General features: G+C 35.1%; 1 protein-coding gene across 2 annotated transcripts in view; it reads right to left on the minus strand.

Moving 5' to 3' along the window:
* Positions 1-4,755: 4,755 nt before the first annotated feature.
* Positions 4,756-17,866, minus strand: part of Hdx (highly divergent homeobox) — a 114,138-nt gene continuing 101,027 nt past the window's right edge. For both annotated transcript variants that reach the window (XM_028884581.2, XM_028884582.2), the window contains 3 exons: positions 13,926-14,048; positions 9,806-9,973; positions 4,756-8,802 (listed from right to left, as the gene is read on the minus strand). In XM_028884581.2, the coding sequence (XP_028740414.1) occupies positions 9,848-9,973; positions 13,926-14,048 (249 nt within the window). In that variant the 3' untranslated portion in view covers positions 4,756-8,802; positions 9,806-9,847. The remainder of the gene's footprint in view (positions 8,803-9,805; positions 9,974-13,925; positions 14,049-17,866) is intronic.

The following is a 17,866-nucleotide window of genomic DNA, read 5'->3' on the forward strand; positions in this document are numbered from 1 at the left end:
AAAGAACAATAATCAAACATTCCAAAGGCTCATAGAACCTAGCACCCAGCTCTACAGCTGGCACATAAGATGAATCCAATAAGTACTAATTATATGAATGTTGTTATAAACTACAAACATGGGAATTAAATAGTAGTCAATAGATGAATATGTAATGGGCAGTATGGACCTAAGGAAAGCTAATATGTTTGGAAGCTACCTTTATGCCTGTGGGGATAATCATAACTTTAATTTATATCCCCTCTTTGTTGACATCAGTGATTTATCTGTCTGAGTAGCTGTAGTTGGATCCAATCCAATTCAAATTTATATTTTACATTAAGTGACGACCCCTTATTGAGTTGCCCTCCCATTAACTCCCCACCAATCCATTAGCAACCAGTCTATGATATACTTTGTTCAACGGTATGCTGTTTTTTATGTTTCATTTTATGTATTTAAGTCTAAATTTCTAAGTTATGCCAAACTCCCGGAGACTGGAGAATATATTCCTTTCTTGTTGCCTCAAAGCCCATCTAGTTTTGAATGCATAGGTGGTCAAGTGGTAGTTTTAATCTTTTATATTTGAAAATGCCTTTTAAGCTATAAAGTCCTTTTTCAACCAGTTTATTTTATCCCCACGATCAGGGTGATAGGCTTCCAGAGGAGGTATCCTTATCACCATTTTATAGATTAAGGAACTGAAGCTTAAATAATTTAAGCTTTGAAAAATCCTTACCTTGAGGTTCCAGTTACTTCTTCCTACATGCTCCTCCCTAAAGTTCCATGCAATTCTGCCCCAGGTGCACATGGTTTCACACTATTAGGAAGTGATCGAGAGTCAAAGGTTAACTGAAATTGGGACTCCATCTACACAGCTATGGGGAAGTCATCCATGCTTGAGTAAGAACTTTCAGGAATGCAGCTGTTTTTTGTGATTACTCATGCTCCTATAAGTTACCCTTCTCCCATGTGCTGATAATTATCTTTTGTCAAGTTGACACAAACTAGAGTCACTTGAGAAGAGGGAGCCTCAGTTGAAGGACTACTTCCATTAAATTGGCTTGTGGACATATCTGTGGGACATTCTCTACACTGATAGTTGATATGGGATGGCCTAGCCCAATGGGGGCAATGCCATGCCTACACAGGTACCCATGGACTGTATAAGAAAGCAGTCTGAGAAAGAAATGGAGAGCAAGCCAGTAATCCTTGTTCCTCCATGGCTACTGCTTTCAGTTTCTGCTTCCAGGTTCTTGTCTCCAGTTCCTACTCTCACTTGCCTTCATGATGGACTGTAAGTTGTAAGATGGAATAACACCCCACCAGTCTGAATTTCTTCATGGTGGTTATCACAGTGACAGAAAGCAAATGAGGATACCCAAGATCTTGTAAGTAAGCCCAATAAATCAACGTACACATGGATGGAATTGTTAGTTTGGTCTGTTATTGGTGCCTTATTTGGGGTAGGTAGACACTTGTTCACATCTCCCCATGGAGAGTTCATTCAACAACACACATGCCAACACTCCTCATATTCCTAGCCCATAGAAAATTCTTTGATTTTCTTTTTTATCTGTTTTGGAGACAGAGATTAACCCTGTAGCTAGGGTGTTCTGAAACTATGGACAAGCTGGGTTCAAACATGAAACAAGCCTCCTGCACCAGCCTCCAGTGCTGAGATACAGGCATGAGATACCACCATGCTTAGTGTTCCAATGCTTGTTGATATATATATATATATATGTAAAATATACCTCGGTGTATGATTTCTTATTGGAGAAATGATAGGTTGTTGGATAACTTGGGATAACTTCTGCAATCTAGGGATTTTATATAATCAAAAATTTCATCCCCTTCTTCTAAAAATGTTTGCATCATTAAAAAAAAAAGAGGAAACAAGAATAAAGCTTAGATTATTTGCAGCATTAGTTCTTGGGTACTAGTTTTACTGCATTTCAAATGACATTGTCTTGGTTAAAAGTATTCTAAATTTAAAGCACCTGAACTCTCTTTTTCCTTTCTGGTTTTTAGTGATCATTTGTATTCAACTAGATCAATGTTTATTTTGAATGAACTTGGGGTTTCTTAACCTTTTGTTATTGTTTTACCAATTAAGATGTCTGATAATTATCTGAAAATAGAAGACACAAAAGTCATGAGGTTGAATAAGAATGAATCCTTTAAAATATTTAATTTGTCCAGAGCCTCTTTTATGTTTAGAAAAATAGCTCCGTGTGCACTAATCAGTCTTTGCAACTGATCCTTTCCTCTGACCTACTGCACCAGAGGGGTTGTACAATTCTTCATATAGGGTTGAAGTATTTGAAATGATATGCTGTATGAAAGAACACATTGAGAAAGCAAAAATGTGTGTTTATGAATAAACTAGGAGATCATGTATACAGCAAACATGCAGTTAGAAAAACAATGATGCAGATTCCCGTGAGAAATAAGCTATGCTTAAACAAGGTATGCTATTCTGTTTTAGAACCAGTAATAACTGGGTAAAATTTACTCAGCAGGAAACATAACAAAGTATAACAAAACAGCTGCCTCCAGTTTCTGTAGGTCCTCTAAAACCTTAGTTTGAGAAATTCACCATCATTTGCACATGTATTAAATCAGAGACTAACATTCGATACAGTGAAATGAAATTTTGAAGAAATAGCTTTTCTACAGTGAGTCTGATTCATGCAATTTTATCAAATGTGTATAGAGTCCTATAGATAATAGGGCAGTAAAAGTGGATGGAATATGTTTCATGGCATTAATACTTCACTCAATGCAAAGCAAGGAGCCCATTTACCCTGGTCCTCCAGCTGTTCCTTGGTAAAGAGAATACTGAAGGCTCTCTAAGAAAAACCTGTGCTAGTCAGAATCTATATGTAGATGAAACTTTGGAATTGTGTTTAAACCCATCTATACCCAGGGCCAGATTCTTAGATCATAGTTGTCCTTTATTTCCTTCAATCTCTCCTCTCTCTATTTTTGGAAAGCAGTAATAATGGTATTGGCTAACATCCTAAATATTTTCTGTGTATGAGGCTTTTGCTAAGCACTACATGACAGGTTATCACATTCTCATTACTACTTACATACTATCGTTATTCTGTCTGCTTTACAGACAGGTCAAACAACTTATCACATCTCTGCATTTAAAAAATATTTATTTTTAAAGATTTATTATGTATACGTATATGAGCTTTTGTGAATTTATGTGCACCACACACACATAGGAGCCTACGACAGCTAGACAGTGTTAGAGCCCCTGGAACTAGACTTACAGATGGTTGTGAGCCATCATGTGAGTGCTAGGAACTGAATTGAGGTCCTCTGCAAGAAGAGCAAGTACTCTTAACTGCTTAGCCATCTCTCTAACCTCTTATATTGTTTTAAATTGTGGGTATATGTTTGGGAATGTGTACATGTGTGTACAGTTGCCCACAGAGTACAAAGAGCTTATCAGATTTCCTACAGCTAGAGTTTATATAGTTATAATCCATCCAGTGTGGGTGCTGGAACCAAATCCCAGTCTTCTGCAAGAGTGGTACATGCTCTTAACTGCTGAGCCACCTCTCAAGTCCTACACCCTCACATCTTAATTCCTATACTATTTAATCCAAACATTTAGTCAATTTTAGCTCTCAAGCATGATACACACTGTTGGTTCAGCATCTTGAATTCCTCTGGCCTCTGCACACCACTCACTTACTGTAATCTACTACAATGATTCTATCAAGACTTTTTAGGGGTTCTTTATTTGTCTTTAGTTTTAATCACTAACCACCTCAACTATCAATCTCTCAGAAACCTGGCCCTTGATTCAAATAGTGTAAAGGATGCAGTTAATTAAATAAATACGATTATATGAGTGAATGCCTGATAGGCACCTTTACCTTTTGTTAGAGATGACTGCATTATCACAAACTATGCCCAATGAATGACAACTAATAAACTTCCCACAGAGGTATGGAGTAGAATACATAAGAGAGCCTTCTCAACATCCAGTATTTTATTGATTGAAGTACATGGAAGACTGACTATATTGCCTGTTGATCCTATGTGATTAGTGACAGACTAACAGGATTCTGAATAAAAATACATTATGACCCTAAAACGTTATACTAGAGGGACTTTTTTTCTTGTATAAAAAAAAATTATCTAAATGACATTCAAAGCTGTGCCCTAGGTGTTAGAGCTGTGAGCTGTACATTTTAAGCTAACAAGCAATACTGACACAATATCCAACATTATTGGAGGCATGGACAGAAATAGCTGCTTAATAGCTTGAAATAATAAGTATTTCTAAAGGTATAATCACATTTTGTCTCTTTATCCCTACAATTTCTATTTCATTTGAGCTGGGCATGGTTATGTTCCTATAATCCCAGAATTTGAGAGAACAAAATATGAGGATTGCTACAAGTTTGAAGTTGGCCAGGACAACAAAGCAAGATTCTGTCTCAAAACCAAAACAGCTGAGGAGATGGCTCAGCAGTTAAGAGTACCTGCTGCTCCTTCACAGGACTTGGATTTGACAAGCACCTACATGGTAGTTCACAACCACCTACTAACACCAGTTTCAGAAGAAACGATACTTTCTGTCCTCTGTGAGTATCAGACACGCATGCACTACACTGAAAGACACACAGGCAAAACACTTGTACACATAAAATAAAAATTAGAAACGAAACGACTTTTTTAAGTAAAAAGATACTAACAAAAATTTTAAAACTCCTTTAGCTTCAAAGAATATGAAATATATCACTCAGTCTTTTTAACATATTTAGCCACGAATTTGTCTTTTAAAGAGACATGATTTTCCTTCATTTTTGTGAAATCAAAGAATTCTACCACATCTTCAGTTAATTCTTTTGCACATCTTGGAAGGACTCAAGTCATGTGACGTGCATGCTTGTATGTGCTATTTCTCCTTGCAACAGTTTTGAAAATTTATCAGCTGAGAAGGAAAGCTGTGTAGGTTCTGATGGAAACTCACACTTTGCCCTCCTTTTTCACTCCATTAGTTATGCAACATAAAGAGTTTTAATTGGTATCAGGCTTTGACAAAGGAATCATAGGTGTATTTCATCCAAATTAAAAGCATGCCAAATTAGTGTCAAAGGGAGGCAACACAAGGTAGGTGCCATATCGGTACTTAACAAAAGCTTGCAAAACTATCCTGTTTGTTTGTCTCTTTATACTACAGCAGTGTATTTGGTTGTCTTACCATTTAAGCATGCTACTGGGGACAAAGCTCTTGCTTGTCATAGAATAGTCACTTCATCCATTGTTTCTGGCATTTTCTGGCTTTGTACTTACCTCCATAAAACTCATTAGAATGATATACACATGAGCTTAAGATTTTAACCAAATTTTCACTTGAACATTCTATGATCCCGAAACATCTTAAATTTCTCTCCTTATCAGAACCTCATTTGAAGGCAGAAATAATACACGTTTAAGAGGAAAAGCACAACGCAAAGAAAAATGAACTCTAAGAGAGGTCTGTTAGTTGGAAATCATTTATTGCATCTATAAAAGTTTAAATAAAAACTCTACAAAAATTCACTTTACAATCTGATATGGTTTTAAAGAGATAATATGCTTCAGAGGTAGTACCAGTAAAATGGGATGCAAGATTTCTAGAAGGGGTTACTCAGTAAGTTAATGCAAAATAAAATTTCAATGAGGAGCAATATATACCCAGTATACAATTTAATGGAACAATCATAATTATATTAGCATGAAAATATCCCTTTCTTCTTTCCCCCCTTGGCAAATCTGTCCTTAATAAAGGCTTGTTTATGTCAGCTGCAGATTCACAAGTTAGTAGGCTGTTTCATTAGAGCATTACAAAGCATAGCTTGGTGAAGGGCATGGCACAGTGCTGTCTGTCAAGCTTAACACAACTACAAAAAGAATCTAACTACCATTTAGATAAAATGGCAATGGTAACTCTTCAAAGAACAATGCCTTTGTATTAATTTTGGGGATTTGAATGAAAATAAAATTTGTTAAAAGGGCACAGCATTCCTGGTATTTCATCACTACCTCATGGATAAAAGGCAGCAGTTAAAGTTTTCAGGATTTCGTTCTAAGAAGAGGGGCTGAACACCCCTACACACACACACACACACACACACACACACACACACACACACACACACACACACAAATGAAACAAGTCATTTTTATCACCCAGTGTCTCTTTATATGTACCACTTAGCTTTTCTCTTACAAACTGATAAGACTGCATAAAATAAGGGCCCTAAAAGATGTTTCTGTCTTTAGAGAACTGAACTCTAGGTCACTTTTGAGGTCTCTGTATTAACGGTGTACTGAAGAGAGGATGTGACTGGGCCAGAGCCTTTTTTTCTCCAACAGTAACAAACATTTCTATCGCTGATTACAGTTGCAGTGTAAAAGTCCTGTTGATAGCTGACCTTACAACAAAACATCCCCAGGTTCCCAAAACAGGCCAATTTTCTTTTAACATTTTCTTTGCATGTGTTAATTTTCCTATTCTCCAAGGCAACTGCAATTCTCATTTTCTTGTAACTAATTTTAGCTTGGCTGAATGAGGAAGGTGCCTTCTTTTTGTTGTTATTGTTGTTTCAGGGTTTGTTTTTAACTCACATTTTAGAAGGTGAGTGCTCTCAGATATACATTATATGCTAAGTAATTGCTTGGTATCCTAAGCGTAAACATTTAAATGCAGTTAAGTAGGAAAAAAAAATTCCCATTTACTTTTGCTTCTCTGAACAATACTTCTGATAGTGTAATATGCTATAATATTGTCAAAGCTCTAAAGAAAAAATACTAGTTAGTTAATTTTCACTATCATCCACAGATGTCTTCATGAAAACAGTCATGTTTCTTGTTAAAAAAAAACTCAAAATTAAATCCAGTACACATATATATATGAAAAATATGTTTCCATTATAGTAGTTTCATATTTGTCCTCCTGAAGTGCTTGGGATTGAAGCTGGGTCCTTGTGCAAATGCCAAGCTAGTTCCCCATTTTTATAATAGTTTTTTTTAGTATTTGATCTTCTTTGAGTTTTGTGCTATGTATTCAATCAGCCAAAGTATAAATGCTTTTGCATTGATGCAAATGTTTCCTTTGGGTCTGACTCTAGAACATCCCCACAAATATTTTTAAATGTTTTAATTCCTGTGTTCATAAAAGATATAATTATGTGACTGAAAGAAAAATGCCAGGATAAAGGTAGTCCTAAGTAGACTGTTAGGACATATACCTTCTATGTTTATGAAACTTTAGGAATAAAGGTACAATTTATGTGTCTTCCCAAAATTATAGATGTAAGATTCCTTCTAAGAATCACATCTATTAGAACTCTTAAATAAATTACAACTGCTAGTTGAAACCTTTAATTAATATCCCTGAAAAAGTTAACAGGAAATATTTCTTTGTATTTTGGAGCCCAGCTTTCCTCAGTCTACCCAATGTGAGTTACCAGTATGTACCATTGTACCCAGCTGAAATAATCCTTTTTGTAATCCACAGATTGATATGAAATCCACTGTGTGACACAGTGTCTTTTCAGTAGCAAGAGCTCCATGAATGCTTTCTTTTATTTAGTGACAAATTTTTAAGGTGTGAAAAATAAAATTGTGTTACAACATACAGGAGAGACTCAGCTGTACTTACGCTGCAGTGAAGACTGACTAGGAAGAGTTTAAAGATAAACTGAACCATATTGAAGAAGACTGTAGCAGAGATTTGAGACTAGAAATTTGTTTAGACCAGTGGTACAATGGTAGCAGTCTGACCCAAGAAATTTGTTCATACTAAAAGAAGTAGAACCTAGGCATGGTGAAACACATCTGTCATCCTAGCTTTTGGGAAACAGAGGCAAGAACAGCAGGATTCAACATCATCCTGAGCTGTATTGAGAATTAAAGGCCAGCCTGGGCTACAGGAGACCTTGCCTTAATCCTCAATATCATAAAGAAATGGTTTCTGTATATGTTGTCTATAGTGGGGACTCTTTAACTCATGGAGAACTTTATGTGACTGAAAAACTTAATCGGAATGTTTGAGGTTCTGTTGCTCAATGGTCTTGTCCCTGAATGGAATTTGATTTGTCAGCAAGGAATACCAAAAGTTGTTTGCAAAGAACCACATGACCATCAGCTAAAGGGCATGAAGCTGACTGCTGAAATAATTCTGCTGACAAAGAAGCCATACAATCTGTGTGGCAGCAATATAAAATCAAAAAGTTAATAAACTGAACGACCATCAATGAACTTTACTTGTATGTATCGGGGAAAAGGGACCTTTCCAAGTTAAAGGCATTTGTGACTGCCTTTCTGCATTCATAAATTGGTATCCGTGAATTCTGAGAACAGAATCATCCACAGTTATAAAACTTAAAAATATCTGAAGCTTGACAACTAACGCAGTTATCTAGCTGCTTCACTCATCTTTTAAGATTAGATAATAATTTAATCATGTAATTTAGTTTCACACAACCAAGTCACAAATATATGACAATGTGAGATTAGGGAGAAACTAGTATTTTCCCATCTATGAACCTTAGTATTCCCATCTGGTATTCTGGAAGGGAAGATCTGCAAAGAGATGTCTATAGTGTTCTGCCATCTGGTACCTACTAATAGTAACTGGGTATCATGCCCATTTTAGGTGTGTATTCATAGAATAGCATCCAGGAAATTCAGAGGACTTTAATTACAATCAAAGTAGTTTAACTCTTTTTTGATATTGTTGTTGGTCGATGGCTCTGTTCAGGCCTCATATGGAAATGAGGTAAATTTTGTGGCAAAGTTGTATGACTAGAATAAAAAAGAAAACAAATATCAGTGGCATATTTTGAGTTCCTGTTTTACAAAATTTAAGATGTGAAAAAAATATTATGAAAATGTTGGTAAACTTGAAGTATTTGTGCAATATTTTGTCTAACTCAATTATATAAATGTACTATATAGTACAATGTTAATCGCTTTTAATCCCAGCACTTGGGAGGCAGAGGCAGGTGGGTCTCTGTGATTTGAGGCCAGCCTGGACCACAGAGCGAGATCAGGACAGGCACCAAAACTACACAGAGAAACGCTGTCACAAAACAAGTATAATGTTAATCATTAATACTTATCATTTGTAGTATACAAGAATTGAGATTAAAACTGTCTTTTATAAAGTACTATTTTTGTGTACTTAAATGTTTGGTTTTTAGTTGGTTAGTTTGCTTTCCAGAGTATTTTTCCCTATCCCTAGTTTTGGAGTTAGACAGAATACCAATAACATACAATTACATCCTAGTAACCGCTTCAATTTCTAACCATTATCTTAGGTCAAATTCTCCTAGGAGCTGAAAATAAATCCTAGGATTCATCTAAGTTAAATACACATTTAGGTTTGTTTTTAATTTTCGGCCTACTTTCCTGAGTAAAATGTTCATGGATGATAGGAAAATGAAAGAAGAAGAAAGATGTAATGGCTACAAAAAAGAAGGCCAATCAAGCTTTAGCAACTAAGTAATGTTGAATATGCTTACTATTTTTTTGTCTCTGGTTAAAACTACTACTAAGATTCTTCTTAAAGAATAAGCAAAAAATCAGATATAGTAGATTTCATGGCCGAGTTGCTTAAAATTAAATATATTTTTTTCTAGGATTTTATATAAGTTAAAAAACCATTTCACTTATTTTTACATTTTCCATGCATTTTTTATTGTAGCCGTTATATCTTGTCCTTCCATCACAGCATATGCCTGTTTTAACAGTATGTATTTCCAGTTAAAGATTATTGGGGAAAATATAGTTATCTTGAAATGCACACCTGTTAGGCATCCAACAGAATACATTATATCCCCCATCCAAATCACAAACTGTCTGAGGCATTTTTCTCTGATAAAGAAGACACACTGAATGAGGTATCATCGGGATCCAGTGAGGCATGACTGAAATCCATCTCTTCTAATTCAGGAGGTAAATCTGACAGCAGTGCCTTATCAGAAAAAGAATCAATTATTTTGGGTTAGTATGCAGACAGATTTTTTTCCAATTTTATGTTAATAGTTGTAATTCTCTTGTTTTACTTTACTCTTGTGGATTTAAAGAAAGAAACAATTATTTTGAAGGATCTTACACATTTCCTTATCTAAAACAGTAAGTTTTCATGTAATGCTAGGAAAGAACAAAATATTAGATGTCAAGTATGTGGATTAGGTAGAGTAGAATCTTATACAAAGGGGAAATCAGAGGGAAATGAGTATCTCTCCTGATGAGTCTAGTCGCATTCTGAGTGACATGGTTATAGACATAAGCAACTATTCCAAACCAAGGATTTTCAACCAAGTGCTTTTTAGTGGTTGAGGTAAGTAGTTTTCATACTAGTTTTTTGTGTTTACTGCTCACTGCTCAAGGGCTTTAAAATTTCATTCTTTAATTAAAATAGTCATGCTTTAAGGAAATTCACATTTCAACAAAGACTTACCTTGTTCTTCGTTAAAAGAATGAATTTAGCAGTTAGGGGAGAAACTCTTCTATTTTACTTTAGATAAAACTTTAACAATTTGAAAAGACCATGTGGGGTTTTGTTTGTTTGTTTCCTTTCCCTAGACTATGTCCATACAGGTGGTTAAGCACCCAGTAGGGCCTGTTCAATACAGAATTATGGCTGCTGTAACAATGTATCTGCTCATTTCTTTGCTGGAACAATTAAGATATGCCAACATCTTTGAGCTAAGTTTGACCATGTTCTAATTGTTTCATCTGTATTTGTAGAACATGTATCTATGGTAGAGAAATAAATAATCAAGTTCTATGTGGTTGACAGTGCCCGTGCCATTTAACTATAACAATTAAATTTCTCCTATTCTCCCATCCTCCGTGTTGCAGATTGAACCCAGGATCTCATTTACTTTGAAAAAAACACTTTGACAGTGATTCACATCTACAGCCTCAATGTTTTTTATTATATGTTCCTCATCAGTAACAACTATTTTCAAGGTCTGACCAAGTGCCATTTTTTCCCCAAGAGATCATTAACACTTTCCCCAAATACACGGTCAGTGTCTGTAATACTTATTCTAGGCTCTAAGATGTGAATGTAAAATTGATAATCATTCTTATCCTCCTTGCAGAGTGGAGAAATTGAAGTTTAAGAAAGGCAATCGATCTGGCTAGGATCACACAGTGAATTATCAGGGGAGGAAAGACTATAACTAATGACTTAGAGCAATGTTGGCAACATTATCTGGATGTTAAAATGGCTATTATTGATTGAAAAAAGACAACCTTTAGGTAATCTAATGTTTCAGTCAGAAAGTACCATACATATTTTTTAAACCCTGGACTTGTTTATATGGGCAAAATATTTCATAGATCGTTTATCTCATTCAACTTACCCATGTCAAGATTAATGAAAGAAATACTGTATATTTTTTAAAATAAGAAAGTAATGACAAATGTTTCTATTTTTCTAGGTGTAATATAGCCTATTTCCAGAAATAAACTTCTGAATATTTCAAAGCTTAAACATTATTAGTTTAAGATTTAACCTGGATTACTTTGTACATCACTACTAGTATCATATATGTAATTGTATGTATAATTCATTAGTTTTCTGTTTTAGAGGTAGAGTCCAGGCTCTACACATGACCTTCCTGCCTTATATTTCCAAGTGTTTACAGGTGTGTGTCACTACTGTATTTATGCCTGGAGAAAATATTTTGAAAATCATTATACTCAATCTTGAGTATGAAGAAAATTACAGATTCTATTTAAGCTGCTGATTCTATAGGCTGTAGCATTTAGTATCATTTTTGTATCATTTTCTATTTCAGCCCACACTGTGTTCATATGTTACTTCAGTAGTCCTTTAGCAGAAGAAAACTAGAAAAGGAAAAACAAAATGCATGTTAGTTACTTTTCTTATTTGTTGGTAATCTTTGGGAAAGAACCAAAGCAAAGCTGAGGTTAGAACTAGATATTCAGTCTATGAGATATTTGCAGTCAAATGATAGGAGATTTTTCATATAAGAAAAACATTCTTAGCCGGGCGGTGGTGGCGCACGCCTTTAATCCCAGCACTTGGGAGGCAGAGGCAGGCGGATCTCTGTGAGTTCGAGGCCAGCCTGGGCTACCAAGTGAGTTCCAGGAAAAGCGCAAATCTACACAGAGAAACCCTGTCTCGGAAAACCAAAAAAAAAAAAAAAAAAAAAAAAAAAAAAAAAAAAAGAAAAAAGAAAAAGAAAAGAAAAACATTCTAATTTAGTCTAAAGTTGGAGCTGTGTGTGTGTGTGTTGTGTGTGTTCTATAGTTATTTGAAATCTATGATACTATTGGGATTATGTTCAATACTATCGCTTTATTCATTTAAAAATCTATTTTAGGTTCTTATAGATCAAACATATTTTAATTTTGTTGTGCTTTGCTTGCTTGTTTATTTTTTTTTTTTTTTTTTTTGGTTTTTCGAGACAGGGTTTCTCTGTGTAGCTTTGCGCCTTTCCTGGAACTCACTTGGTAGCCCAGGCTGGCCTCGAACTCACAGAGATTCGCCTGCCTCTGCCTCCCGAGTGCTGGGATTAAAGGCGTGCGCCACCACCGCCCGGCTTTGCTTGTTTATTTTAAGATAAGTTCTTAGTTTATGGTCAAGGCTGAACTCAAACTCACAACAGTTCTAATACTTAAACTTCCCTAGTGCTGGAGTGGTAGTATAAACCACCATGCCTGGCTCATAAACACATTTTCATTATGCCTTGGAATGTGCAAACCATTTATAATGAAGCAATACACTTAAATAAAGCTATCCAAGGCAACTAAAGGCTTTTGTATTGTGATCTCTATATATGGCCAGAGTTGAAAGACTAAAATTCAGAAATGTGGACAAACAATATTCATGCTGGCTTTAGTCCCATGAGGGGACCCTCCTAGTTTAAATGTGGTTCATTATATCAGTTAAATATATAAAGACCTCTTTATTTGAAAGAAAAGAGAATTATGGGATATTCAGACATTAACCTTTTCCCTGGAAGTGTCTGGGATGGACTATATATGCACAATCTTCTTGGAGTATAAGACATCAGTGATTTTACTTTTGACATTTTTTCCTGAATGAAATCGTCTAAGACTATTGACAAAATTATAGTTACCTACATCTCATATTACTCACATAGAACTTTTCTGATAAGGAGTTAGCATGGTGATAAATAACATAGCAGTAAATTTGGCATCATTTAGTGTTAAATGTAATATTTTTATATAATTAGGCTTAAACGAATACTTGTAAAACCCTCAGGTTTTTCTTGAGGCTATATGTACTTATAGAAAAACCTGAAGGGTCCAATGCAATTTGGAAGGAATCTATAAACAAATACCCATAGCAAAAAACAAAAGGCATTTCATTTTTGGAGTGGAGGACTCAAAAATATTTACTTACATTGCAAATGTGATACACCTATGGTCACAAAGAATTTCACAAAGTAATTTCATGCTTTCTTAGTGCAAAGCAACATATTATAGAAGAGACTGTGCAAACATTTGTGAACTCCAGCAGCTGCCAGTGGGTAAATAAATAAATGCCCACATTTTACTTATGAAAAAGTTCCCCAAATATGCTATCTAGTTATGGATTGGGATAGCTCCATCTCTACAAAATTTGAGGAATTTCTTTAAAATTAATTTTAAAATTTGGTTTTCTCTACTTAAAGGCTATCCTGAAATTAAGAAAATATTATAATCAGCTATTTTGACTTTGTACTCTAGTAGCATACAAAAAAATCTGAATATATATTCTTAAGAAAACTATGTTTAAAAAGATCATAAAATAACCATTTGCTCCATGAAATTCCAAGCCAGAATGGAGACTACAAATGAAGAGATATGAAGAATCCAAATATGACATGCCATTTGTCAACTTGACACATTGTGGCTTACTGGTCTCTCATGGGACTTACCTGCTGCTGTTCCTTATCATCAGCTTTCATAGCCAGAATCAGGTTTCTAACAAAAGTCTGGAGCTTAAAGTACTTCTGCTTTTGAATCTCTAGCTCATTTTCAATGAATCTGACTTCTTCGTTCTAAAGGAGAAAACACCAAACAATAAAATTACGCAATGTAAACTCAAGCCTGTATATATCTGATGAACAATAAAACTAAAAAGCAATCAGAGTACAGGAACAATATAGAAAACACAATTTAACCATAAAGGAATATAAAACACTGAAGGAATTATCCTAGTATTCAAGGGTGCCTTTTAAATAAATCATCAATAGAAGATAATTTGCAGATAGATTCTAGGAAGAGAGAAAAACAAGAAAGACTCATCTTCTTGGAAGCACCTTTCCTATATCAAACTTCATTAGCATTTGTATTAGGATTAAGAATAGAGTCCAGTTAAACACAAGAGCAATAGAAAATGCATTAATATTCAGGATATTATTTACAAGTCAAATCCTAAAATCTTAAAAGTTATTTTGTACCAAGTAGGGACTGAAATTACTAAATTTTTTAAGTATACACTTAATTAATGTAAAATTTAAAATAATAAAATCTTTATGAGACAATGAGAGGTGGAGACAGGAAGATCAGAAGTTCAAATCCAGCCTTGACCATATAGTGAGTTTGTGGCTACATGGAGACTCTGTCTCAAATGAACCAACAAAAACAAAAACAAACAAACAAAGGTTTGAAGGGATAATTAGAAACATGCTCTAAAATTAAGACACAAACCACATACTGAAAGAAAACGTATTCTAATTCATATAAAACACAAAAGTGTATTGAAATTTATGAAATTTAAAACTAGCAACAGACTAAAATGTGGGCAAAAATATTCAAACAGACATTTCATGAAAAAAGTTATATATTCAAATACTTAACATAATTTTCATTAAGGAAATGCAAATGCAAACCACAGTGAGTTACTACTACCAGCTTGCTACATTCACTAATGTTAAAGAAATTGACAAAATACAGTTGCTGATGAGAATATGGAGCAATGAAAAGTCTCATAATAAGGTGACTTTCAAAAATATTTTGACTGTCATAAAATTCAATGTTCTTTCTTAGTAATCCAATTTTTAGTTATTTACTTAAAAACAGTGAAAACACACAAATTTTCTTCACAACTTTATTCATAATAGCCCCCATAAGAAAGTAGTTGAGGCCGGGCAGTGGTGGCGCACCCCTTTAATCCCAGCACTTGGGAGGCAGAGGCAGGCGGATCTCTGTGAGTTCGAGGCCAGCCTGGGCTACCAAGTGAGTTCCAGGAAAGGCGCAAAGCTACACAAGAGAAACCCTGTCTCGAAAAAAAAAAAAAAAAAAGAAAGTAGTTGAGGCTTTCATCTCAAATAGTTGAGGTTTGAATCTGAAATGGCTGTCACAGGCTCCTATTTAAATACTTGGTATCTGTCTGGTGGTGCTTTTCAGAAGCTTGTGAAACCTTTATGAGCTAGAGCTGCTAGATGATGTGAGTCACTGGAGGCCTCCATGTGTTATAGCTTCCTGTCTTCTATCTGCTTGTGGATAATAGATGCAATGTGACCAAGTCCCTCACACTTCTGTCATCATGCCTTCCCTGCCCTAACAGAATGCATTCCTTTTAACTTGGAAGGTTCCAAAACAAAACTTGTCCTTAAATTGCTTCTTGTCTGGTATTTGATTACAGCAATGAGAAAAGTAATTAATCCACAAATGAATAAACAATTTGTCAAATTCATTTAATTGTTAAATTTAAGAGGTGAATTTCACTGTATGGACTTTTTTTTCCTGCTTGGAAGTTATGTAATATAGTATACTGATTAAATAAGAGTATACATAATATTTCAAATAACAATAACAACATTAATAAAATTTAAGATGGATATTGTGGTACATTCCTATTAATACTAGCACTTAAGAGTTTGAAGCCAGCCTGGGATACATACTGAGACCCTGGCTCAAATCCTAACCAAACAAAAGAAACTTAATTCATTTCATCTACCAGAAGCTTTGTACACCATTTGGCCATCAATCATCTCCCAATCCTCTCATGATGCAGCCATGGGTGGACACTATTCTATCCTCTGTTTCTTGAGTTCAACTGTTTTAGATTCCAAATATCAGTGAGAAAATGTCACTTATCTTTCTGTACCTAGCTAATTTCACTTAGCATAATTTTTGTTCTCAAATTCTATTTATGCTTTCACAAATGGCAAATAATTACTTTTGTTTAATAGTATATGTGCAGAATATTTTAAATAATGTTCATTCTACAATCTTTGAAAAGGCAAAATTTATATTTCTTACCATAGGAAATAAGTATTTGAAGTGATGGATATGTTAATTAGCTTGATTTAATTATTTTTCATTATATTCATAAATCATATCATAACCTTGTATCTCATGAATATATAAAGCTATAATTTATCAATTTACAATTAAAATATAAATTATGAAAAAATAAAAATAAATAAAACCAAATAAATTATCAATAAGCCTCCTTGACAAAAACTGTAGAAGTAGACAGAATATTCTTTCTAGCTGGAAACCTGGTCTCAGAGTACAGCAGGACTTTAAGCAACATTTGTTCAAAAAGCTTCCTAAAACATATTAAAATTAGTTGATTGTATGGGTATTTTAGAATTTCGGTCAAGTGGATGTTGTGGTATTAATCATATCCAATCTGTGAACATGTTTACTATATCACTTATTAGCTCAGTTTAAATCTTAATTTATGTGATGAAACTGCTTCCTCCCAGACCACTTAATAAGTGAAACATCTGTCCAAGCTAAATTTCTACTCAGTCACTAACACAACTAAGTTAAAAGTAAGCATTCTAAAGAAATTCAACATGCTTCTGCAATGATATGGTTTTGCAAATTCTAAACCTTTGCTTTTATTAGAAGTCATTGACAGAGAAATAATATTAGTAAAATGTTGACCAGAAAATGATTTTCTCGTGTTTTGTTTGGTTCATATTTGATGCACATATATGTGGTATATGTATGTGTGGGATGTGTATGCACATATGCATATGTGGGTGTTTCTCTGTCGTTGTGTGTGTGTGTGTGTGTGTGTGTGTGTGTGTGTGTGTGTGTGTGTGTAAGTCAAAAGTTGATATTAAGTATTTTCTTCAGTTTCTCTCCAACTTATTTTCTGAAACAGGGTCTCTTACTGAATCTCAAGCCCACTTGTGGTGATATATTGTTTGTAATCTAGGAAATAAAGCTTGCCTGAAGATCAGAGGACAGAGCTAGCCACAGAGTTAGCCACAGAGGTCAGGCAGCGGTGGCACACACCTTTAATACTAGCACTCCAGAAGCAGAGGCAGAGGGAGGCAGAGGCAGAGGCAGAGGCAGAGATCCATCTGGATTTCTGTGAGTTCCAAGCCACACTGGGCTACATGAGATTAATCCAATCTAGGAGAGAAACAGAGCCAGGCAGTGGTGACACACACCTTTAATTGCAAGACTTGGGACACACACCATTTATCCCAGAACTTAGGAAGGTTGAGACTGGAAGTAACATGGCTGGGCATAGAAAGGAATATAAGGCAGGAGGCGACAGGAACTCAGGCTCTTTCAGGCTGAGGAGTTGGTGAGCTAAGAGGTGGTGGCTGTGGCTTGCTCTGCTTCTCTGATCTTTCAGCTTTCACCCTGACACCTGGCTCCAGGTTTTTAATAAGACCATCTAGGATTCCTGCAACACCCACTGTTTTAGCCAGGCCCAGTGAGCCCTTTGTCTCTGCCTCTCCAGGACTGGCCTTACAAGTATGTATCACAGACTAGGTTTTTCACACGGATGCTGGAAATGCACACTCAGGTCCTCATGTGCACAGCAAGCACACTCCCAATTCAGTTAGCTTCCCAGGCCTCATTTTGCATTTTGTTGTTGAGGTTTTTGAATGGTTATTTT

The sequence above is a fragment of the Peromyscus leucopus genome, chromosome X, assembly GCF_004664715.2.
Source record: "Peromyscus leucopus breed LL Stock chromosome X, UCI_PerLeu_2.1, whole genome shotgun sequence".
NCBI classification, from domain to species: domain Eukaryota; kingdom Metazoa; phylum Chordata; class Mammalia; order Rodentia; family Cricetidae; genus Peromyscus; species Peromyscus leucopus.